The sequence below is a fragment of the Sceloporus undulatus genome, chromosome 1, assembly GCF_019175285.1.
Source record: "Sceloporus undulatus isolate JIND9_A2432 ecotype Alabama chromosome 1, SceUnd_v1.1, whole genome shotgun sequence".
In the NCBI taxonomy this organism is placed as follows: Eukaryota; Metazoa; Chordata; class Lepidosauria; order Squamata; family Phrynosomatidae; genus Sceloporus; species Sceloporus undulatus.
In genome coordinates, this window is record NC_056522.1 from 278702060 (window position 1) to 278728189 (window position 26130).

At 37.5% G+C, this 26130-nt stretch overlaps 1 protein-coding gene across 1 annotated transcript in view; it reads left to right on the plus strand.

Moving 5' to 3' along the window:
- The window catches only part of CTR9 (CTR9 homolog, Paf1/RNA polymerase II complex component), a 31737-nt gene that overhangs the window by 3619 nt on the left and 1988 nt on the right, over positions 1-26130 (plus strand). Inside the window, exons 3-24 of the mRNA XM_042461770.1 lie at positions 983-1222; positions 2937-3054; positions 3762-3851; positions 6556-6704; positions 7251-7358; positions 7856-7963; positions 8073-8309; positions 9554-9643; positions 9726-9854; positions 9987-10170; positions 11069-11157; positions 11673-11858; positions 12267-12354; positions 12460-12608; positions 16196-16312; positions 16420-16565; positions 17904-17975; positions 19450-19585; positions 21045-21185; positions 23160-23314; positions 24522-24615; positions 25102-25214. Coding sequence (XP_042317704.1) covers positions 983-1222; positions 2937-3054; positions 3762-3851; positions 6556-6704; positions 7251-7358; positions 7856-7963; positions 8073-8309; positions 9554-9643; positions 9726-9854; positions 9987-10170; positions 11069-11157; positions 11673-11858; positions 12267-12354; positions 12460-12608; positions 16196-16312; positions 16420-16565; positions 17904-17975; positions 19450-19585; positions 21045-21185; positions 23160-23314; positions 24522-24615; positions 25102-25214 — 2939 coding nt within the window. The remainder of the gene's footprint in view (positions 1-982; positions 1223-2936; positions 3055-3761; positions 3852-6555; positions 6705-7250; positions 7359-7855; positions 7964-8072; positions 8310-9553; positions 9644-9725; positions 9855-9986; positions 10171-11068; positions 11158-11672; positions 11859-12266; positions 12355-12459; positions 12609-16195; positions 16313-16419; positions 16566-17903; positions 17976-19449; positions 19586-21044; positions 21186-23159; positions 23315-24521; positions 24616-25101; positions 25215-26130) is intronic.

Sequence of the window (26130 nt, forward strand, 5' to 3'; positions counted from 1 at the left end):
GGACTAGGTTATTTCCAATTTCTTTTCTGGTTCTATGATTATGTGGACATATGTTTGTCTTTACAGTAATTTGTGTGTGTGAGGTGATATGTTCTTCTTTATTTTGTAATTTAATATATTTTACACTGATCAAGATATACATACAGTATGTGGTTCTATTGTATGTATTGGAAGGACTCCTCAAGTATTGGCTGCTGACCCATGCATTCAAAAAGTGCATGGTGTAGGTAGATGTTATAGAAAAGTGATTGGTTCTTCATAAATGTAGGCTGATCACATTTTGTCTTCCAATCGCCATCTAAAATGTGCTTGTATTACATGCTTTGTCTATTTTCTAGGCACAGTCACAGGTGGGTGAAAGTAGCTTTAGGTTGTAGTCCTTTGAATGCTTACTGTGGCATAAATCTTACTAAATCCAGAGGAGCTTAGTGCTGAATAATTTATATGTTTGCACTCTTATAGTCTGATGGGGTTGTTCCTTTTTAGATTTTGTAGATAGCATACATTGAATGTTGCTGACTACAGTGCTTTGGGGAGAGATAGCATAGTGTAGTATTTGAGTGTTGGACTCTGGAGTTAAGAGTCCTTGGGCACGTCACACTCTCTCAGCCTAAGAGGAAGGAAATGCAGGTGTCTTCTGAACAAATCTTGCCAAGAAAACCCCATGATAGGGTTGTCTCAGGATTGGCATTAGTTGGAAACAATTTGAAGGCACACAACAACACAGTGCTTTTCTTTGTCATGAAACTGCCATAATGCTGCCATAAATTCTATAGCTCTTACTGTGTTTGTGCTTATATGTTTACTGTAAAAGCTGAGTGACATAGACACTTATTTCATTATGATTCTTTGATACTAGAGAAACATTATTGAATCAGCATCTGTTTTATCCAATATTTTCATTAAAATTCAAGCTGATGAACTGCTTTGTAGTAGAACTATAGTTGAATATTATATGGTGTTTGCATTATCCTTTTTTTAGTTGGAATATTACAAGCAAGGCAAAACAGAAGATTTTGTGAAACTGCTAGAGGCTGCTCGTATAGATGGAAACCTCGATTATAGAGATCATGAAAAAGATCAAATGACTTGCTTAGATACTTTAGCAGCCTACTATGTACAGCAGGCTCGTAAAGAAAAGAATAAAGACAACAAGAAAGAACTTATTACACAGGCTACGCTACTGTACACTATGGCTGACAAAATCATTATGTATGATCAGGTAAGAACGAATGACTTTATCTTAAGAATATCCAGCTTCATATGTTTTAAACACTTTTGCATCCATGATGGCTATATATTACACTTAGCTGGTATGTTTTTTCTTATGTGCTTTGCTTTCTTTAAAAAATGTTTATTTCGTTGGTTCAAGAGATGTTAAGTGAAACAGAAGTATGCTTTCACATCACTACCCACAGTTGCTCTGAAGTATGGGATCCACAGCTGGATGACCTATACAGAAACCTTTTTCTATATGAGGTTTACTCTCACCTATGTGACAACAAGCAGAAATCTGTTTCTTTTATGGGTATCTACTGTCTGGAACAGGCCAATGGAAACATTGCTGATGGGAAGGTAGCAACTGTATTATTTTAACATATATTTAAACATCAAGATAAAATAAACAGCCTTTTAATAATGCATAATAGCTTTTGAAATTATTTTGCTAGTGCCTTCAGAGGGTGCCGCCTGTAAAGCCGTTCAGTGCTGTACTACACCTGAACATGAAAAATGTTTTGCCCCATAGGCTTACGGTCTAATCAAAGACCAGGCATGTTAGACAAGGAAATAAGGCAAAAAGGAAGGATGATCTGTTGAGAACAGTTCAAGTGAAATCACATACTTGAAAGAAAGAGCAATAGTTTAGTGGGATCAGTAGCTCATGTGTTTTGCTTGCAAGAGACCAAAAATTCTCTGCAATGTTTGGGCAGGCTCTGAGCTTCAAAGTAACACAATGCAAATAACTGTCTTCCTGTAATGTGTTAGTTTTAGGCATAAATGATGGTTCTATGGGGAAAATAACATAATGATGGGGACCATTTAAAAATATTCTGGTGTACTGAGCAAAGGTAACTCTTTGGATGAATCATTTCCTTATTTTTAAAGGGTTTTAAAGTAATCAAAAATAATGCACAGAGCACACCAGTAACATGCTAGTTTTAAAGCAATATAGACTACATTATTTTTTCCTTTGGATATAAATAAAGTGATTGACTGATTGAATAGGTTGCTGTATGAAAACTGAATAGCCTCTGTCAATCATCATGAACATTTCTCGAGTGGATGGATCAATAGTTTGACTCTGTGTAAGACAGCTTTGTCCATTCCTGTTGTGATCTAAGAGAAGGAGAGCCAGATGTGAGATGGAAGGGCACTCCAGCAGTTGGAAAAAGTGAAGTATACAGTTGCCCCTCCGTTTTTGCAGAGGATCTGTTCGGACACACACACACTACAAAAATGAAAAATCACCAATATTTAAGCCCTATTGGCTTGAATCGCAGTGCACACCTAGGAGCATCCCCGGGCATACACCCCATTTTGCATTCCCACTCCACCCCTCGTTTGCTGTCTGTGAATGGGTGAGGGACATGGACTCCAAGTCTGCGAAAATGGAGGGGCAACTGTATTGAAAATAGAAGTTGGTATGGATAGAACAGAAGTTTATATGAGGACTTTGTACAGGAAGAAGAGATAAATATACAAGAGCCACACCACAGGGAAATTTGATTTAATGTAATTCTTAACCATAATGAATTAGAGGGCATTTATGGATTACCTGTTGTCACTTATTTTTGTTGTGAAAAAGTGTATACCTGTTCAGTGCAAAATAAAATTAACTTTCTTATGCAAAATAAAGTTAACTTTCTTTGGTGTGACTTTTCCCTTGAGGGAAAAATGTTTTAAGAAAACTCATTTCTTGTTTTTTGCTTTTCTAGAATCATTTATTAGGAAGAGCCTGTTTCTGCCTTTTGGAGGGTGATAAAATGGATCAAGCTGATGCACAATTTCATTTTGTGCTTAACCAATCTCCAAATAATATTCCAGCACTTCTTGGTGAGACTTTTGTGAAATAATGCTGGTTTCTTCAGAGTACATTTGTAGATAGCTTTGTTAATAAAGATACTGAGAGGCAGAATTGAGGGAATGTGGGTTCTAGATATTTTTTAGAAAAAAATGCCTGTGCCTTTTATCCTATTTGTGGTAGATTTTTCTCATTGCTCCCTTAGATAAAGAATCTGGAAGTAGTTTCCCTTTCTAATACTAATTCTCTATGACTGTTACAAGAGGGCCTCCACCAGCCTACTCAAAGGGAAGTGAAAATGCTCCTTGTAGAAAAAGGGAGGGGATTGTGTGGCCCTCCAGATGATGGATTACACCTCCCAGCTGCCCTAGCCAGCATACTTAGTTGTGGGGAACACTGAAGTGCAATAGCTAGAGGGATGTAGAATTTCCACCCCTCTTGTAGACAAAGTAACTTGTTGGAAGTCATTCATATCTACATTTTATATTAAATTTTGTACTTACAATGTTATCCTGTAGCCTTTAGTATTTTTACTTGAGGCTTATACCTATTAAAGTTGAAGTTCCTAGCCATTAAGGGTCAAAGCTTCATTCCAAATAAAGGTTTTTAATATTACCATCCATTACATTAGGTATAATTTCTATTTCAGAGGTGTTAAAGTATCTATCTAGCTGGTGTTAATTTGATGTTTGTCATGAAACTAAAGTAAGTATTTATCAAATATTGCTCCTTCAAATAGGTAAGGCGTGCATTTCATTTAACAAGAAAGATTATCGAGGTGCCCTTGCGTACTACAAAAAAGCACTGAGAACCAACCCAGGCTGCCCAGGTAGGAGGCATAAAAGCCTTTTTAAATTAAAAATCACTTCTTGTTCTATTGAGACCAAATGATGTTCTTCAATTCAGTTAGGCTAAATACTAATATGAGCTTTAAAGCTGGCATGCTGTGTTCCTTTTTGTTGTTACTATTGACAGCCTTTTCCATATTGGTACTGAAAAATTGACAGTATAGTCTGAAAACAAAAAAGAACAGTTTAAGTATACTCAGTTTAACCCACTAAGCCAAAATTGGGTAAATGTGATGCTGCCTATCGTTGGATCAATATCTGCTGATTAAAAGAGTATGAACTTTGGAAATACACATACAGGTTGAGTCTCCCTTATCTGAAATGCTTGTGACCAGATGTATTTTGGATTTTTTTGGAGTTTTGGAATATTTCATATACATGAGATACCTTGGAGATGGGACCCTAAGTCTTAACATGAAATTCATTTATGTTTTATATACACATTATACTCATTACCTGAAGGTAATTTTATATATAATACTTTTAATAATTTTGTGCATGAAACAAAGTTTGTGTACATTGAACCATCACAAAGCAAATGTATCACTATCTCAACCACTCATGAAAAATGCTTTGCATTTTAGAGCATTTCAGATTTTGACATTTCAGATAAGAGAGACTCAACCTGAATTGGTAAAGTAGAACACTTAAAGCAGTAGAACACGAAGCAGACTAGTGTCTTTCCAAGCCTTTTACTTGAAATCTTTTCTCACTGGTGGTGCAAAGAATTGAACCTGGGAATATAAAAGTACAAGAAGAGTAACCCAAAAAACCCCACCAAAAAAACCAAACCAGTTTGGTCTGGGGTGGGGAGTTTTTGGTGGCTTTTTAGTGGTGGTGGTGGGGAGTTAACAGTGGGGTAGGAGACTGCAACCTGAATTACTGCCCCTGGAAGTTGCCAGGAGAGACAGTTCACTTTTATTTGACTGTAGGACAGTGATGGCAAACATTTTAGAGACCGAGTGCCCAAACAGCAACCAAAACCCCACTATTTTTCACAAAGTGCCATGTCCCTCTGGCTTTCTAGTAACAAACTCTGCCAACTGTGCTGGGGCAACAACATGTGTGCCCACAGAAAGGGCTCTAAGTACCATAGGTTTGCCACCACTGCTGTAGGATCTGGAAGGGCAAGGCCCAGCCAACAGCCTTGAGGGGCTGCATGGAGTACAAGGCTTGCACTTTTACCATCCCAGTCTAGTCCATCTAGATGCCTGCTGGAATTTTGCAAGCAGAGCATGATGACAATAATTTTCTTCCTTGATTGCTCCCCAGCATGTAGTACACACTGGCCAATAGTATACCCAGTGGTTATTGAATCATCCTCAACTCATGGCAGTGCCGTGGATGAGACATCTCCAATTCTCCCTATCCTCAGCAGCTTTGCTCAGTTCCTGCATATTCAGACCTATGGCTTCCTTCATTGAGTCTAACCATCTGGCATGGGGTCTGCCTCTCTTTCTGATGCCTTCTACATTTACTAGCGTAATTGTCTGAACTAATGAATAATGCCTTCTCATGATGTGGCCAAAGTATGGGACTTTCAGTTTAGTTATCCTGGCTTCCAAGGAGAGTTTGGGCTTGATCTGTTGTAGAACCCATTTGTTTGTCTTTTTGATTGTCAGCAATATGCTCAGCTCTCTTCTCCAGTACCACATCTCAAACAAGTTGATTTTTCTTTCTATTGGCTTTTTTCACTTCCCAACTCTTGCATCCATATGGTGCTGGGGAATACAATGGCTTGGATGATTCTCACTTTGTGTGTTCAGAATTACATCTTCACACTTTAGGATCTTGTCTAGTCCTCTCATAGCTACTCTTCTCAGTTCTAGTCTTCTTTAATTTCTTGACTGCAATCTCTGTTATGGTCGATGTTTAGTCATATTGTTTATAATGGGATGGGGGACTGCAGATAGGGGTATTTTTCAGCACTTCACACCACTTCACTCTATAATTTCAAATACAAATGGCCACTGGTTGTGCTCTGCCACTGAATTGTAACCTTTGTGTAGCATATATTTTATCCAGGTAGGAGATACTGCTGTTGGAGAGTTTCAGGAGCAACAGCTTTGGGGGCTGGGGGAGCTTGACAAAGACTGGTGCTTGCTGAAGTTAAGAATAATTCTCTGGCTCAGGTATTAATCCAGGCTGCGGAAAAATGTTGTGGCTTTTTCAGACAAGTTTGCTAGCATTTCCAAACTCAATTTTCAGTTCAGTTTTATTGTTCAAAACCCACAGTCATCACAGTACAATGGGGAAATATTTATTTTTATTTAATTTAATTTTATTTATTTCAAGGGTTTATAGCCCGCCTTTCTCCCACAATGGGATTCATGAAAATGAAACAATATATTACAAAAATAGAAAGTCAGTAAACTAAATGCAATGTAGTAGAAATGCATCATAAATCCGAGATTGCTCAATTCAGTCTTTAAAATATTCCCATTTAGTTAAGAACTGTCTGTTGTCTCGGACAACTGGCCATTCAGTGTTTAATGACAGAAGTGTGCAAAGCAACATACTGTAATAACCTCCACTTCTGCAGCTCATTATTATAATTTGTGTTTGAAACCACTCATGAAGTATTATATAAATAATGATTGATTAATATCTATTCCTTCAATCGAGCTATAGGTGTAAATTGTAAAAAGCTATATCTTGAATTTGCTTGCCATTTTTCATTGTTAGCTGAGGTTCGGTTGGGCATGGGCCACTGCTTTGTAAAGCTGAATAAGCTGGAAAAAGCTCGCCTGGCATTCAGCAGGGCACTGGAACTCAACTCCAAATGCGTGGGAGCGTTAGTTGGACTGGCTGTTCTGGAACTAAATAACAAAGAGGTAGGTTTGACCTAAAATGGTAACATAAGAATGCTATGCTTAATTGATAGTCTAATCAGAATATCTTTTCTGCAGCCATGAAAATTAGACCAGTTAGAAATGAAAGCTTCGCTGTTTCCAATTTAGCAAATTCATATTTGTTTTTCTTTGATCTCAGAGTAATACAAACCTTCATAAGTTCCTTTAGTATTGGTACCAGCATGATAATGTCATATTCAAGTTGCCAGCATATGAATAGTCTGCTGCAGCCTTCCTATTGTAGTTATTCAAGCTGTGCTAGTTCTCTCCATAGGAATATTGGAGATGGGCTTGTCAGGAGGACCTTATGCTTCTTAGAGCTGAAATAGAGCATGTTGCAAGCTTTTGAGAGGTCAAGCTGAGATGCTTGTGGCTATCATGCTACAGGGGTGGTGAGACTTGGATGCCTTTGAGGTGGCATGATTCTTGAAAATGTTATAAAAGAATTGCTCTAGAAATGTTAAAGAACAGACAGAAATCCAACATCAGTTAAAATAATAAACTAAGTTTTATTAATGTTGTTTTTAGGCTGATTCAATCAAAAATGGTGTCCAGCTGCTCTCGAGGGCGTACACAATTGATCCTAGTAACCCAATGGTGTTAAACCACTTGGCTAATCACTTTTTTTTCAAAAAGGTAAGACAGTTATAAAGTAGTATGAGTTATGTTAGTTGAAAACTCTTCATATTTGTTTAATAACATATTAGGATTTGGATATTCCTTTTATCTCATTAAAGCAGTAAAAATATATGAACTCGAGGATCTTTTAGGCAAAGGCAAACAGAGCTTTAATATTGTTCTTTTAAAATGAACTTCCCTGGATTTCTTAAGCCGTTCCTCATTTTGTAATTATATTATGATTTTTTTTTTAAAAAGTTATCCTTGTGTATGTTCATAAACATATATTCCTCATGTCTCTAGGTTCCATTTACATACAGAAAGAAGTAAATAAACAAGAAGTACTAGGAATTTTAGTTGCATGTTATGGCTTCATTTTCTGTGAATGAAACAGAATGTCTGTTTCTACACAGAGGAAAGAATGACATGTTTGAATAGATTCTTTCTCAAACAAAATTACATTTCAGAACACAGCTTTGAAAACTGTAAAATTAATTTTATTTTCTATAATACAGGATTATGGTAAGGTCCAGCATTTGGCTCTTCATGCTTTCCATAATACTGAGGTTGAAGCGATGCAAGCAGAGAGCTGCTACCAGTTAGCCAGGTCTTTCCATGTTCAGGTACATTTTGTTTAGAAAGCCTCACTTTATATTTTGCATTCTTGTTTTTTGAAATAATTTATACATTGCACATGGGATTTTAATTTCTTTCCCTCCACTTCCATATTAGGAGGATTATGATCAAGCATTCCAGTACTACTATCAGGCTACCCAGTTTGCTTCCTCCTCTTTTGTGCTACCATTTTTTGGACTGGGTCAAATGTATATTTACCGAGGAGATAAAGAAAATGCATCACAGTGTTTTGAAAAAGTTTTGAAAGCCTATCCAAACAATTATGAGACAATGAAAATTCTTGGATCCCTCTATGCTGCTTCAGAAGATCAAGATAAAAGAGACATTGCAAAGGTATGATCAGCAACATATCCTTTAAACTTTAGCTGCAATCCTTTAGTAATTTATTTGGGAGCAAGCTCCATTGCACTCAGTGGGATTCACTTTTGGAGTAGGCATGTATACAGCTGTAATGTTAGTATTACTGACTAGATTAATTGAGTAAGTATTAGCCATTGGGGTTTTTTTTTTATCTATACAGTCTGGCCTTTCTTTACGCAGGGGATCCGTTCTGGACTCCCCCGCATAAAGCGAATTCCACCTATGCTTGAGCCCCATTTAAATTAATGGGGCTTGTGCACGGGCACATGCCCCATTATTCCCTATGGGACGAGCCACCCCTTCTCCCAGTGCGGCTTTCAGCGTATGCTGAAAGCCGCATAAAGCGTGCCCATGTATGATGCGGGCACACTGTATGTATCTTTTTGAGAGACTTGAAGCACACCGGAAAACTGTCTATGATTGATTATTTAGTTCTGTCAATCAGCCATTTTCTATGCATACATAGGTAAACTGGAGAATTTACTTTTTCAATAACAATGAGATCTTATCAGAAGTTCAGATAAAATGCAAACATTTCTCATGTTATTTCCTACTAGCAAAATTAGGCAGATTGTTTTTGTCTTCAGGAAGAAAAAAAAACCCAATGTTGGTACTTTGTTACCAAGTCTGAAGCTATTATTTGCCAGTGAGAGCTAATACCTGTTCCCTTTGCAATATCCACAGTGTATTTCAAATCTGTAGTTCATTTAACCTAACATTTTAGGTACAGGGCAACATCCTGTTTCATGCAGGAAGACTTTCATTTGTACGATAGATTTTTCCTTCCTTTCTCTCCTACCACACACCTGGATCCTTCTTGAGCAATGAGGAGAGTATAGAGCTCTGCATTGTCAAGAATTGATTTTTACAGTGTTTTAAATGGCTGTAGTTAAATTTTGTGTATTAGTAAACTGTTAGATTTAATAAGAAAATGTTTCTTTTTTGGCAAATAGAACATTGGACAATTTCTCCCAGTTACTAGGAAATGCCAGATTCTGTGTAGATAACAGTATTTTCAGAATGTAAATTTCTAAGATGGTATGTATTGATGAAATTATTATTTTATGGCTTGGTGAGAGGAGGAATCCGTAAAGGCTGGGTTTCTATTCTGTCTAATATAGTAGTATTGCCTGTGTTGAAAATTCTGAACTGTAGCATTATATTGTGTTTTTTGGCAGTGTATGTGTATGTGCATAAATAATGATTGTATTTTACAGGGTCATTTGAAGAAGGTGACAGAACAGTACCCAGATGATGTAGAAGCCTGGATTGAACTAGCACAAATCCTAGAACAGACAGATATACAGGTATAGGTACGCAAAGTACACTGTTTAAAATTGAACAGTTATGTCTACAAGCTAACCTCTCTACCATCTTTTCATTTCACAGGGTGCCCTTTCAGCTTATGGTACAGCAACACGAATCCTTCAGGAAAAAGTGCAGGCTGATGTCCCTCCTGAGATTTTGAATAATGTGGGTGCTCTCCACTTCAGACTTGGGAACTTAGGAGAAGCAAAGGTTTGAAACTTATCATCATCCCCACTACTTAGTACTATGCATCATGTTTATACAGTAATTGTATGTTTATCCATTTTCCATTCAATTTTTTAAAATTGTTTCTTTTGTGCTCTTTCCCATCCTTGCCCTTAGAAATACTTTTTGGCATCTCTAGATCGTGCTAAAGCAGAAGCAGAACACGATGAGCATTACTATAATGCCATTTCAGTGACTACTTCCTACAACCTTGCAAGATTATATGAAGCAATGTGTGAATTCCATGAAGCAGAAAAATTGTACAAAAACATCCTAAGAGAACATCCAAACTATGTAGACTGTAAGAAATCTTGATGCAGTTCTTTGAATATGGCTGCCTATGTGCTCTTTCCCACCACTAGAATGTTTAAATTTTCATCTAAATTTGAGCTATCCTTGGTGCAGATGGGTGTTTTTTCCCTATATATTTAAAATTGTCTTAACTCATGATTTCTTTTGTACAAAGCATTTTCGCCAAGTCTCATATTCTGGTCAGAAATAATTTGACCACTAAATTCAAGGGGAGAAGCAGACCAGCAGCTTGGGGAGGCCTCTGGCTGCTCCATTCCTGATCAGTCCAGATCAGCCAGGGACCATGGCAACTGGACGGCCCACTGTTAAAGCAGGCCACCACCACAGTCCCAAACAGCCTGCTGGCAAGGAGCAGCTTTTTGCCGCTCCTATTGCCGGTAGGCTTGGGCTGCCTTAGGTGGCCTCAGAGCAGCTTCCGGCCCTGTTGGGGGCATGTGTCGTCTGCATGCTACGCCTCCAGAGTGGCCAGAAGCAACACTTTTTGGCCCATCTGTTTCAGACCAAAGTCACAAAATAGCCCTCCTTTTAAGTTACATTAAAAGCATCTCTAGATAACATGTACTAAGAAATCTCTTAAAACCTATTTTGTTGTCATGTGTGTGAGAGTGCATTTACATTATTTGCATGGTTTTTTGGACTGAACATTACTGCCAGGCTGCATTTTATTTCAGCGCCAGTTTTGTGTTCCTGTTAAGTCACTGACACTGCACTGCTGCTCATGCCAAGGTCTTTTTCTCTATCATTGCTCAGCCACCTGAAGTTAGTGGCAATTGACAGTATAATTGCCACTGGCCCACACGGCATGGCACCAGTGGAACAAAAGACTTGGTAGATATGTCTTCTCTGGGACTTGGGGTTTGATATTTAAAATGTTTTCCTGTATTTAGGCTATCTGCGCTTAGGAGCTATGGCTAGAGATAAAGGAAACTTTTATGAAGCTTCTGACTGGTTTAAAGAGGCACTTCAAATCAATCAGGTTAGTAAGGCTTTACTAACTTTCAACTGGCAATGTTGTTGCTTATAAACTCAGTGAATTTTATTTTTTCTGTTGAAAGTTTACAGATATTTTTTCTAAGAAATAGATCATCGTAACCACATGAATATAAACTCAATGATATATTCTAGTTCAGCTTCCACATTTATGTAGAAATAGCTTTTTGGTAGTGTGCTTTCTCAGTCTGAGTTGTATGGAAGCAGTATAAACCTTTAAGAAACTGAAAATTATATAGTTTGTGTTTACTCATCTCTTCATAGGAGAAATGGGTTAAAAAGGAGGAGATACTATTTTGGACTAATTGTTTAAATAAAGAAGATTGGGGAAGGATTAAATGCATGTATTTATCTACTTATGGAGATGGGCAGTGGAAGAGTCAAATATTCTTTTGGATTAATTTTGTTTTGAGAAACATAGAGGACTGGGTGGCGGAGAATTAGACATGATTATTCAGCATAGACGGGTTTGATTTTAACATATTGGAACATCTCTTTCAGGACCACCCAGATGCTTGGTCCTTGATTGGTAATCTTCATCTGGCCAAACAAGAGTGGGGTCCAGGACAAAAGAAATTTGAAAGAATATTGAAGCAGCCATCAACTCAGAATGACACTTACTCTATGTTGGCTCTAGGCAATGTGTGGTTACAAACTCTACACCAGCCCACCAGGGACAGAGAAAAGGTATATGCTGCATATTTTTATACTGTCACTACTTGACCATATTAGCCTATGCACCTGCTGAAATCTGGTTAGGAGTCTTTACAGTCTACTTTGAGGAGCAATATTTCTTTGGTAACTGCTCTAAAATGGTACTTTTTGCTTTAAAGAAGTTAGAAGAACTGCATCTCTGTTTTCTGTATCTCTTTCTCAAGGCCTTTGAACTCCTTTTTCTTTATTCATTTTGCTCATCTTTTCCCACCAACTGTTTCTGGGCCTGTTACAGCATTTTGTGTGTGTGGTGTCTTTCTTTTCTTTAAAGTGTACAGTATATCATTTTTTGGATGTTTGGAAAAGGAATACAAAAATAGTTTAATAAACAGAAAACTTTGATTGTCTATTTTCCTAAGAGTTTTATCACCATGTTTGTAGGAAAAGCGTCATCAAGATCGTGCGTTAGCCATCTACAAACAAGTGCTCAGAAATGATCCAAAGAATTTGTATGCTGCTAATGGCATAGGTGATTATTGTATTAAGCTTTCTTGTCTAATTTTTCTTCTTGCATTCTGCAGTTTTTGAGAGAGTGCACACATCTGAAAGTTCTCCTTTGGCTTCTCCTTTTTAGGAGCTGTGTTGGCACACAAAGGATATTTCCGTGAGGCTCGTGATGTTTTTGCTCAAGTGAGAGAGGCAACAGCAGATATCAGTGATGTGTGGCTCAATCTGGCACACATATATGTGGAGCAGAAGCAGTACATCAGTGCTGTACAGATGGTAAACTTTAAAAATAGACTGATTTGGGACAAGTGTCAATTTGCCTCATCTCTTTTTCTGAGGACAAATGTGCATCTTCATTTTCCAATTCTAATTCAGTAGCTTTCTTTTTCTTTAAGGCATCCTCATTTTACAGTGCCATTCTTGGCTAACTGAATTGTATGCTATTTTATGTTATTTTTCTAATGAAAAGGGAACTTTGGTAGAGAGAGATCTAAATCCTTGACTACTGGCTGGCAAGGGAGGAAATTAAAAACTAGTGAGAGGGAGAGCAGAGTCAACTGTTTCACCTGAATTAAAAACTTTGGACTCCTGCCTCAAGCTGCTAGTGCGAGGAGGGATAAACCCCTAAATATGGATTGCCCAGGCAGTCATCCAGAGAATGTAAAGTCAAAAGATGCTTTTCTATAGGAAGGATTTAAAAAAAAAAAACCTTAGTTTGGTAGGACTTTATTAAAAATAACTACAGCTTGGGATGGCAAAGCTCTCTTGCCTATGGTAGTAATTACTAAGCTCAGGAGAACCTTTTAGTACTTGCATGAAATTTCAACCTGATTATATTTCATAAAGGCAATAAAGAGCCATCTATGAAAAGCAGAGATACAAATTTGGAACAGATGTAAAAGCTCTTAAATAAAACAATGGGAAGGAATACATGAAAACTGAATAAATGTGTAAGTTTGCTGTGCATGTAATAAACTTACAATCAAATCCACCAAAACAAAACAATACTATTTATTTTGCTCACTTCTTGATGTGTAATATTAATGCTAAATAAAAATATAAGGTAGAATTGATAATTTGAAAGGTTTTCTGGCTAAATTAAAATATTAGCACTTGTCAGACATTTATATACTTTATTATGGGCAAAGGAAATAATTTCCTTTTTTAGTTTACTGGTCTTTTCCTTTTATGATCCTTTCATCAAGGTATCATTAGGAACTTACAATCAACAAGGGTGGGGAAAACTTTCGCAAGGAAGCTTGATATACAAATTATAACATGAAGTGGAAAATGGTACGATAATGTCAGGATTTGTTTAGCTAGTATGACACATAGCTTGAAGTGAAACCAAACTGATTACAGGAGTAGCTGTTGTTTTAGAGATTTTCAAGTTGGATCCAAGTTAGTGTTTAGAGAGTTCTGCTTGTGAACAATAGGGCATAGTGTGTCTCCTTTGATTCTCTGCCTTCTGAAGAATTGCTATGGATGGCTAGAGGATCCTCCAGAGTAGCAAGAGGATTACATATCGAAGGGAGAAAATGGCCCTTCCTCCCCCAGCTACTGGTAAGATGCCTCCTCTTGATCCTAGTGCTTTTTGTATAAAGAAGCCCTTGTGATCATAGAGTGGCTAGTATGGATTCAACTCATATATTTTTTTTGTCCTACTAGAGAACAAAGAACTAAAAAGTTTCATTAAATTATCCATAGTACAATCAGACTTGTTTCTTAAAGCAGTTTAGGATATTCTCTAGCTGAATATTTGCATAGAAGCTGTAAATGGAGTACCTTCAAATATTTCTAAATAATATTTTTAAAAAATCAATTAAAAGAGGGCTGATTTAGTTGTGTGCCTCCAAAAGAATTAATACAAGGGTCCTTGGAAGCAGTTTGTTTTATCTACTTGACTTGTCCACAAATAGACTAGTCTTCTGATTGATTTCATATCTGTCATATAACACACATTTAAATTATTATTATTAAATTAAATTATAGGTGTTTGGACATCATTCGTTTTTTTATTAATATTATTGTTCTAACTTTGCCAGTGCTGCAAAAGCGTGCTTGCTAGATCTGTGTTGTGTACACAGTAGATGTTTTTCTCCTGCTTGATATATGTCTATCACAAAAGTTAAACATGTCCTGGTTTTATATACACTAAAATCGTGGTTTTAAGATAGCTTCAGTTGAACCTGGGGATTCCTTATAAAAAAATTCAAGGGTTCCTAAATGAGAGGGTGTATAATGACGGAAAAGTTTTTTTGATAGTCAGTCTAATCACTATTCCCAACCTTTCCTTGCAACATGCAACTGCAAGGGTGTGTGTAGATCACCCACTTTATTTATGTGGAATAAAGTAAGGAACTGCAGTCTTCAAACCAGTGTGTAAACCAGAGACCTTTGTAACATGCAGAGATTTGGTGACCCATAGAAAGGAGGCCCTTAGACCACTTACATGGAAATAGTTCTGCAGTTATTAGTGCTCTGTACCAACTATAAAATGATACATTGCTTCTGATAGCAAATCCAGTTGTAGAGTGTCAGTGCACCTTGAGCTAAAATAAGACTAGTGAGAAAGAAGAGGGGAGGAGCATCATATGCTCAAGGGAAACCCAAAAATTGTAGAATTCAACAAATTCTTTGAACAACCCCAGAACCTAAGTGGGGTAAAAACAGTCTGTTGAGGACTGAGTCGTCAATAAATGGATGAAAAAGAAGTTGTTTGTTGGTGGCAGTGGAGTGGAATGTCAGAGGGAATGGCTGGCTTCAATCGTGAATAGGATGACTTTTAAGAAGGAGGATAAAGAGCAATGTTCGTTGCAGTTCTGCTTGGATAAACTAATATCTGTGATAGTTAAAGGGGCACAAATTATCTTTATGACAACCATTAATGACTTGCCATCATTCATCTTGCATAACTGCTTGTTTTCCCCCATCTTTTAAAGATTCCTTGATCATATAGCAGTTCTTTTCTGCCCTTAAACATCTTTTTAATTTTAGCATTGAATTTATAGGTGATGTATTTACATGGAACCTTCAAATTGTAAAGTATATTTTGAGGCTTCTAAGTTTGCAGAAGTGATCAGTTAATGGCAGTGCTTACTGCATATACTGGGCAGTGTAGGTATCTACTATAATATAATAGGATAGAAGTGGGCAACCCAATGCATTATTGATCATGAGTTATTGGTGCTAAGAAGAGCTTTGCCAAATAAACAGATTGAAATTTTTCATTAGGACTTCTGAAAGAAGAAAGAGTTGTTGTTTTCCAAAGAGCTCATCATGCACTGGCTGTTTGAAATGTGGGTGGGTTGGGGGTGGGGGAGATATTACTTCAAATGGTAGCCTTAGTGCAGCTTTTTATTTAGTAGCTTTCCTGGTAACCACGCATGACAGATCCAGCCAATAAATTCCTTTTTCCCTACTACCAGTTTGTCTGTAACCAGCATGGAAACACAAGCAAGTTAGAGAAGAACCTAGAGCTTAGGAGTTCTGTTGTCTTATTTACAGTCGCCCTTCCATATTCACAGACTTAGGTATCCAAGGCTGAAAATATTCCAAAAATCAAACAATGATTTTGCTATTTTATATAAGGAACACAATTTTACTATGTCATTGTAATATAATGGTACTTGAGCATCCATGGGGCATCCATGGGGGTCCCTGGAACCAAACCCCAGCAGATACCAAGGGTTCTAAATCTAAGGAAATATTTAGCTTCACGTTTGTATTTACTGGCAGAGGCTTATTTTGCATAAACATGTTTAGGAATTAGATAAGTTTTTATCCAGTTTAGTTAAACATCAAAGTTCAGTCTTAAAATTTGAAACTCTTTTATGTGTGTTTGAATCCCCCCTCCCATATAGTATGAAAACTGCCTCAGAAAATTCTATAAACACCAGAACACAGAGGTATTATTGTATTTGGCCCGTGCTCTCTTCAAATGTGGGAAACTGCAAGAGTGCAAGCAGACACTGCTGAAGGTAAAAAACTGGCTTTTTAAACAGTTGTGTTTTAGCATCATCTTGTGCATGCTGGAATCGCCATTGGTTCACACCTGTATAATTTAAAGCTTAATTTGACTCCTCAGGCTAGACATGTGGCTCCCAGTGATACAGTTCTTATGTTCAATGTTGCCCTGGTACTGCAAAGGCTGGCTACTTCTGTCCTTAAAGATGAAAAAAGTAACTTGAAAGAAGTACTAAATGCTGTGAAAGAACTGGAGTTAGCTCATAGGTATGTGCCATATTTTTGACTGAAATATAAGTTGTTTATAAAATCACTGTTGTGTTAGTGTCAACACTAAATTCTAGGCTAACTACACTTTGTGGGGTTTTTTTTAACACTTATTGATTTTTCAGGTTTGCCAAAAGTTGCCCTTTAAAACAATTTTGATATTGACAGTAACATTTCATTAGGACTAGCAGTACACGTTTGGCTCAACATCTTTTAGATCCTTATTTCAATAGGATGCAGAAAAGGCAGTATGAAGAAGAATAATCCCCACCAAGTTAAAGAGCTGAATAGTACTTACAGGGAGTTGGAAGTAGTGGACCTCCTTGTTTTAATGGCTGGTTTCAGTTGCTTATGTCCTCTAAATCTGCAGTTGATGGATCACCTGGGCTGGTTGGGTGCAGCAAAACAGCAGATATGGAAATTCCCAGCAGTTTCTAGAATAAGTGGAAGCTAGAAGTTGAAGGATACTCTTTCAGAATTGAATCCAGCACACAGGTGAAACTTTTCTAGAAACCATGCCAGTCTCCCAGATGCAAACTGTTCTTGGGACTTAGATTTCTTTATTGCTTCTGAATTGGAAGCTTGCTTTAAAATACGTACGCTTCTATTTTTACTTAATCTCTCACTCCATATACAGCCAATTATTTTCTCATAATATTACAACACATTTTGCAATATTTACGGGTGTGAGCAGGATTCTCTGTGCCAGATACCTGCCTCTTCTCCCAGTTGTTCAGATTTCCATTTACACAGTTGTTTGACTGGTTCTTCAACATCTCCAAAGCTTTTGTTGAGTCACCTACAGTATAATTCAGTCCTCCCCGAAAAGGGTGCATCATGTAATCCAGATCCATTAAAACTATGGGAATTAATTGCAGCCAAGTTCCTTGGGAGCTTTTTTGTTACAATAGAAATGTAGTATTTGATAAGTAAGATTGATATAGATGAGATATAGCAGAGATAGGAAAAGTTCAGTCCTCCCAATCCTACTGAACCCTCCCAGAAAATTTAGTCTACAAAATAGCAAACCACGACCTTAGAAAGCTGGGGTGAGTGGTGGGGCATGATATGATTTAATTTCTGCAGAACATTTTAGTCCCCCAGAAAATGCCTATTCTGTTTTGTAGGGCTGGAAGGGGGTTCAGGGGAGATCAGAAAGGACCTTTGGGCCCTCAAAATTTTACCAGCCCTACATGTAGAGTCAGGCATAGGACATTTTGTTTTAATGGTATCTAGTCTGAATTGCTCAAAAACTTGTTTTAACATAGAAAAAAGACTGATAGGATGCATCTGATTTTTCAAAAATATTTGATTCCTAACTTTTGATTTTTCATTCAGATACTTCAGTTATTTGAGTAAAGTAGGAGATAAAATGAGATTTGATTTGGCACTTGCTGCAACTGAAGCTAGGTAAGAATTCTTTCTTCTCTATATTACCATGCTTACAAGAATTGGGATGCATTATAAAATAAATCTGTTTCCTTATTTGCATAATGCCTGGATGGCATGATTTGCACTACTTGAATACAGAACTTTAATTGGAGCTAAACAGAACCATGGCAGCAGCAAGCCATCTGAACCTAGGTAGCACCAGAAAATATTGGTGCACAATATAACGTCTTAGTAAGGACCCTTGTATATTATTTGTGGTAAGAACAAGAGAATCCTCTGACAGCTTCAAGACTTAAGACATTTTATTTGGCTTAAGCTTTAGCAGACAGAAGCTCATTTCATCAGATGCAAGTTGCAGTTGCATGTGGCAAAGTGGGTGCCATTCATGAAAGCTTATGCCAGATAGTTTTCAAGATGTCACTAACACAAATACTAATTCCCAAAAATGAATTGTGGTAGTCAGCATATTTTCAAGTAATGGTGATACAGGTGTAGTGAATGAAACTTCTAATTTTCTATGAATTGTTGTCATGCAGTTGTACTAAAATTATTCCTCAGGTTATTCTAGAATGTTCAGTAAGCCATGCTTTTTAAAAAATCTTTAATGGAATTTGTTTCTATTATTGGACTGAAACTTTTGAAAGCCTGTATTACTTTAATTTAGTAGATTAGTGCACTATGCTCTTATAGTGCTGCTATTCCACTTTTACTACTCAGGTAGCCTCCTGTTGCGTTCTAGGGTTTGTAATTCAGTGAGGCCCAAGAGCTCTCTGGTTGAGAATTCTAAATGCTCCTCCCTAAACTGCAAATCCCAGAATGAAATAGGAGGAAGCAATAGTAGTTAAAGTGGAATAGCAGCACTCTAAGAATGTAGTGTGGTAATCTCCTTAGTTGCTGTCATACAAAAGGCAGCGCTTTTCTGGTGATTCTCTCTGTTTGGCAAGGAGCAACTTTTTCTGGTTATTCTCTCTGTTTGGTAAGGATATATTTAAAAAGTTCTTAACTCCCTTGGAACAGAGATGCAGTTCAGAAGCTACCTAAAGCTACTTAGTTTTAAAGTAATTTAAATATAAAATGTTACTGTTATACAGCTAAACACATCTAAGAAGTGAACGTGAAGTGGTTATTAAGAGCTTGTCTGAAAGGGGACAAAACAGTATTTCCAGCTGAATAAGTTATTAGGTTTTTCCAGTAGCAATTGCTTTTGCTAGATTTATCTCTGCCATTTTTAAAAGTGGCTTGACTCTTTGACATTAGATGCTTGAGGAAACTAATGAATGAAGCCCAAACTGCTCATATAGTGTTCCCTTACGTGTGCTTACTAGGTGCTTCTTCAGACAAGAGTTTCCTCCTGACTATGTACTTTCAGCAATGTCTTCAGCAATAAACTCTTCCTTTTTAATGAGAGTGTCTGCCTTTGCACCTGCTGCGGAACTTTTTTTTTCAACATTTTTTTCTGCTTTTCTCTGCAAATCTAACTCAAACTTGATAGGCAGTGTTCTGATTTGCTGAGTCAAGCTCAGTATCATGTGGCTCGAGCTCGCAAACAGGATGAAGAAGAAAGGGAGCTGCGAGCAAAACAAGAGCAAGAAAAAGAACTGCTGCGCCAGAAGTTACTCAAAGAACAGGTACATTATTCCCTCTGATACTGTAACAGAAAAAATATCACTTTGGCTGGTGATGATGCTCCAGGCTACTACTTATTCCACATCCTTCAGCCTCTCCCCCAGTTCAACTTTTCCTTAGAACTCACTACTGCTGGGGTGGGGAAAGCATGGGCTGCTTGCAGTTTCCAGAGCTCTTCCTCCACAAATTGTTTTCCCCTAGATACCTCCAATAACCCCATGGCATATGGATGGAAAAGTTCACACTAATGGTCCCCTGGCCCAGAAGAAGCCTTTTATATACAGAAATCTTGTAGCACTTTCGAACTAACTGAAAGAAAGAAGATGGTAACATGTGCTTTCATAAACTTAAGTCTGCTTCCTCAGATGCATTTCAGGGATACTGAGGAAGTAGACTTAAGTCTACGAAAGCTCATGCTGCCTACTTATTTGACCCTATAGCAAATCCAATAACATTGAAACAATGATACCTTTATTGGGCCAAACAAAATGCATAGTATACATGTTGAAAGCTTTCGAAGCCCCGCTGTCATCTTGTATGGTTTTTAATACCTTGCCTGATGAAGAAGCCAGTGGAGCTTCGAAAACTTGCAAGATGTATATTGTGCATTTTGTTTGGTCCAATAAAGGTATCATTGTTTGGATGTTATTGTCTCTGTCAAAATTGTTTTTCTGCTCCTTCCATTTCACTCTGACCTCCCTTCACAACATTCCTTGGGCTATGATTGGTCAACCCAGAAGAAGACAGACTCCAGCTCTATCTGTCCCAGGCCCCTAATAATAATAATTCCCATTAAGATGCAGTAAGCACAGGGTAGGTATCAGACTGCAGCCGCACCTTAGAAATAATCCCGTTTGAAACCACTTTAACTGGCATAGCTCAGTGCTGTGGAATTCTGGAAATTGTAGTTTGTTGTGGCACCAGAGTTGTCTAACAGAGAAAGCTAAATGTCTCACAAAACTACAATTCCCAGAGCCATGGTAGTTAAAGTGATGTCAAACTGGATAATTTTTGCAGTGTGGATGCAGCCATCAGGCAGAAGGTTGGAGTGATGTTCTTAGTTGCATGGGATTCAAGATGACTTGCATTCTGTGCATAAGATCATTTCTAGCCCAAATGGATTTGGAAATGATGATTTAGTTGTGAGCCCGTTTAGTAACAAACATAGTGGAATAAAGGCTATGTATTTTGTCACCTCTCCAATTAGCAAACAAGAAGCACCTTCATTTTCTGTGTGGGAATATTTTCATCATGCTGCAATGTAGTGGGTTCTCCTCTTCATAGTCTAATGTCTAAGCAGGCCATTCAGAGGCAGTTAATGCAATGCCAGAGTTTTGCATCATGAAGAACCGTAGGTGAATCTCTTTAAAAAATGTATCCATGCTTTGATCCAAGTTTTGCATATGTGAATTTAACACTGTAACTGAAACCAAAGTAGTTATGTTGTACTTATTTTTCCAGGAAGAAAAACGTCTCAGGGAAATAGAAGAACAAAAGAAACTTCTGGAACAGAGAGCACAGTATGTGGAGAAGACCAAAAATATTCTAATGTTCACTGGAGAAGTTGAAGGATCAAAAGAGAAAAAACGTGGAGCTGGCCGGGTATGGAATTTCTGGATTTCTGTTTCCCAAATTATTCCCATGTGATGACAGGCTATGATTTATTTTCAGATAAGAGTACAGGAATAATGTAAAGGTTATGGGAAAATAATGTCACACTAGATGCTGTATGACCAGCTTTTAAACCTCATCAGAGAAATTAGGGCTAGCTTATTTATTACTAATCATTAAGAATCACATTACCCCATCCTCCAAAAACTAGACAATATACAAAGATAACCACCATTCAGAGAAAGCTTGTTAGAAATATGTTTTTCAGTAGGTACTGAAACTCTGGAAATGATTATCTAATTTATACATTACAAATTCTAATATATACTTTACAAGTTCCAGTGTGTGGAGTAGTGTGACTTTAAAAGCCTTATTCTGGGTTGCCATAGGCTTGTGCAGGTTATTTTTTGATAGTGTGGTATCTTTGTCAAATAAGATTCATATGAAAATGTCCTACAACTTTATTTTTTAAGTGCAAAGAAAGCCATTTTTCTCTTTTAACCTTGAGTAGAAAGTGATGCACATACTGTAGGTTGATTTTGTTTTTCCCCCTTCTTTTAATACTCTGTTAACCAAGCTAAGAATGCATGACTATCTTTTATCATTTCTTACCCCTTCCATTAAATTATCTGAAAGAACTTATCCACTTCGTTAAATACTCTTCTTTCTACAATCGTTTTATTTTCTGTTTTCATTGTTCCTTGTTAACTTTTAATAATTCTACTAATGGACCTTTTTCACATTGATATATTTTCTCATTTAATAATCTTAACCAGTTTTTCTTTTGTCTTCATAATAGATTTCTTGATTGCAATATTGCTGCCCTCAGTCTATAGATTTAATTCTCTTTTCTGTTCCGTCAAATCAGTTATTTCATTAGCCCTTGCCATTCTTAACATTCATCTACTTTTATCAATATTTTTTCTTGAATTGTACCATTTCAATTTGGCATTACTATAAGTATTCTCAGTTCTTTGTGTGTTGTGTTAAGTGGGCCTTTCATATTCATATACTGAGTATATTGCTCAGAAGCCCACATCCTATTTTTTCCTTGAACTTTCTGCCTAATTGCTTGAATCTTATGTCTGCATCTCATATTCTCATCACCATCTGCTTATGATTATAATACTTGACTCTCCACTTTCTGTGCCAGTATTGACATTCCATTTTTTTCTGTTATGAGCGAATTCTTTTTCTTTCAGTTTCTTAAATTTAAAATTAAACTCTTTAAAATATAATTCATGAAACTTGAAAAGTATCAGGTTTGACCTTTAAGCTGATAGATATTTTCTAAAATCATTTACAGTTGTCCTTTCACATTCGTGGACTTAACATGTGAGGTTTTGATTATTCATGAATGTTAAGCCCGTGTGAGTGTGCACACCTCCCCCCCCCCCTTGGGCTTTTCCTTGCGGGGGATAAAAACCCAGGAGGGAAGGAACAGCCAGGAAGAGTGTGCACTCATGCCTCTTTCCCCCATCCTTCTGTGCCCTTAACTGCTTCCCAGAGCCAGCTAAGGGGACAGGAGGGTGGGAGGAAGAGGCACAGGTGTGTGCCTGCTTCTCCTCATCCTCCTGTCCTTCTGTCCCTTTAACTGGCTTCCAAAAGCCAGTTAAAGGGACAGGAGGGCAAGGGAAGAAGCACAGGTGTGTGCCTGCTCCTTCTTCTGCTCCTTCTTCCCCCTGCCCTTCTTCCTGGCATTTCCAAGGTTGGAGGGGTAGAGGAACGAAGTGCTTCCTCCCTGCATTTCCAAGGTGGGGGGTGGGTGGGTGGAGGAAAGGAGCGCTCTTGTTCTCCTGCTCTTCCCATCCTGGAAATGGCTGTCATGGGGGGAGGGTTATTCGTGTTTTCCGCATTTGTTGGGGTCTTGGTCCCCTAGCCCCCGCGAATGTGGCAGGATGACTGTATTTGTTTTGGAGGATTATGTCCTCCCACAATAATATGCGATTTCTGATTTTGTGACAGCGTTCCAAAAAAACTGGTGAATTTGACGAGTTTGTCAATGATGACAGTGATGACGATCTCCCAGTGTCTCGAAAGAAAAAGAGAAGGAAGGGCAGTGGCAGTGAACAAGATGGTGAGGAAGAAGAGGGAGAGAAGAAGAAAAAGAAGAGGCGAAGGCAAGTCCATAGCTCTGATGATAAAAACTCTTTTGGTGGGGAATCAGAGAGGTTCTTGCCCTTTAAAATACTTGGGGGTTTCAGAGTCACCTCTTTCCATAAGTAGGCCTTCGCACTGCCTGATCATCGGGCTTGGAAGAAATTTTGAAATCAGCTTTTGATAATGGTGAGCCAAAAATCATTTTGATGGCTGCTCATCAAAGCACTCATGTCAGCATAAAAATATCTAGATGACAGCCTTGGCATGTACAGTGGGTCCTTGGTACCTGTGGGTACCAAAATTCGTGGATATTCCAATCCCATGAAATACAATGACATTATAAAATACTGTCTGTTATATAAAATGCCAAACTCAAGGTTTGCCTTTGGGAATTTATATACTTTTAAAAATATTTTCAAACTGTGGATAGTTGAATCCACGGATAAAGGATCCGTGGATATGGATGGCCAACTGTAGTATGTTGTATATAACACAATAGAGAAAAATTGGTTGAAATACTCATATGATAACACAGGCTGCCATCCTGTTAGATATTTACGTCATTGTAAATTGACTTAAGATCATGTAAAAGGGAATTGTGATGTTGTACAATGCTCATATTTTGAGGAAGGGGGCAGAAACTCTGGGGCCATTGTGGGGCCTATACCACAATGGATACCAGAAGAGTATGGGACTCATTAGGGCACCATTAAGGATGCCCTAATTTGCATTGCCACAGTTCACTAGAAGGTTTACATGTCCTGCCATGGATATAACAACAACATTGTAAAATTATGAATTGTAGTTTCTGATGCACCATCTTTGTCACACTGTTTAAATTTATCTGGCTCTGGTAAAGGAACTGTATCCAACCACAGGGATTCGATTCCATCTTCTCTGCTTCAGATGGCAAAAACAAAACAAAACACCAAACAAACAAACCCTGGATATTTGCACCCCATTTTATTCCATGGTGATGTTGTGCGTGCAGATGCATCAGCACATCTATGTGCCACCACTGAATAATAATTGATGTGACAATACGTAGGCAATCAAATCTGGATCACCAGCCTGCCAATATGAAGGATCCACTGAATATGATTAAAATATTTTAAGGGTTAAATATAACTGCTTAATTTTTAGCAATGTGACTAGAGTTTTGTTCAGTGCAGTAGTTGGGGGAATTCTGAATTTAATTGTTGCATTTGTGTGTATTCTGTTCCAAAGAGCCCAGAAAGCAGATGATGGTACTGATGATGACGACAATGAGACTGCACCTAGACCCAAAAAACGCCGTCCAGCCAAGAATGAGAAGAGAAAGGTAGTTTTGTTCAGTGGAACTGTAGTCCTCTAGAGTTGGATGCAGCAAGTTTAAGTGTACTGCAAAGCTTTAGAAATACTGGCCAAATCAGAATTCTGATTTGTTATGAACAGTTTTTCATATTTGGACCAAACTGGAAACTCGGGTGTTTTGCCAATCAAAAACAAACTATTCGGATTCCTTCCACTCACTTGGGAAGGAGGGATGAAAAGGAGCACATGAGCCTGGGACGTGTAATAACATGGTTTCTTGTTGCATTGGGGTTCTCTGAAAAGATTTCTGAGACCATGGATATGACCAATGTTTTGAAGTTTATCAGTTTGAAATGGCTGTTCTGTGCTTTCTCTCTGTGGATGCTTTGTGATCTAATTGGAAGGAGCAGATAGATTATTAAGCATTAATTCGCAGGCATCTAATAGCTGGAGTTTATCATACAATATCTGAAAGTCCAATTTTATTCATCATTCTGTAACACTTTTTTCCTAGCCCAAGCCAGAACGCTTACCTCCTTCAATGAAGGGAAAAATCAAATCAAAAGCTATTATTTCATCAAGTGATGATTCATCAGATGAGGATAAGCTCAAAATTGCTGATGATGGGTATGTATATGGTGTTTATGATGTGCTAATAAGTGCCATTTAATTTTTTAAAAATTGAATTGTCTGTATAGACAACCTGTATATATTTTTTAAACTCTCTTTCTCTTTTCAAATGTTGATGAAGGGATGTTTCTCCACATTACAGTGCTTTTAGTGCATGATAGCTGTGCTAACGTTCATATATTTTGTAATTTCACTTTGTCTGAACATTAAGAAACTCTTGTCCTTTTAAAACTGTGATGAAACTTTGGACTGCAACTTCCATAAGCCCTATCCAGCATTATCTGGAAGGTCAAAGATTCTGCATTCAGCATGCCTCTGTTTTACTTTATCCTGTGGACACAAAATAGGATTCAGAATGAGAGAAGACTTATTGAAATCAATTGAACTTAAGTCTGAAATCTGTTTTTCATGAGTACAGTACTTTTTTTTAAACAGATTTTCAGATTCCATCTCTTCCCCTTTGTTTTACATCATCAGAGTGTGGTTTGGTGGTGTCAACATAATCAGTGCATTTTTGTTGTGTATTCTTAATTGGCCACAGAGAAATATTTATTTATACGTTCATTTAATGTAACCTGCCTTTCTCTTGATATGAAAACCCAGGAGGCTTACAGTTTAAGATTAAAATAAAATACAGTTAAAACAATATACCGGTATGTTACAAAAGGTTTAAAAGCTATCAAATAGACAGTCATATTAAAAGACTTAAAAGTTAAAAGCAAATATAAAACATAATATCAAGGTGCAGCACATCCCATTAAAAAACCCTTTTGCTACACCTAGTTAAAGACCTGTTCAAATATAAATGTCTTTGCATATTGACAAAAAGAGATCACAGAGCAGGCCAATCTAGCTTCCGATGGGAGTGGTTCCAAATGTGAGAATAATCACCAAGAAGGTTTTCCTAAATCCT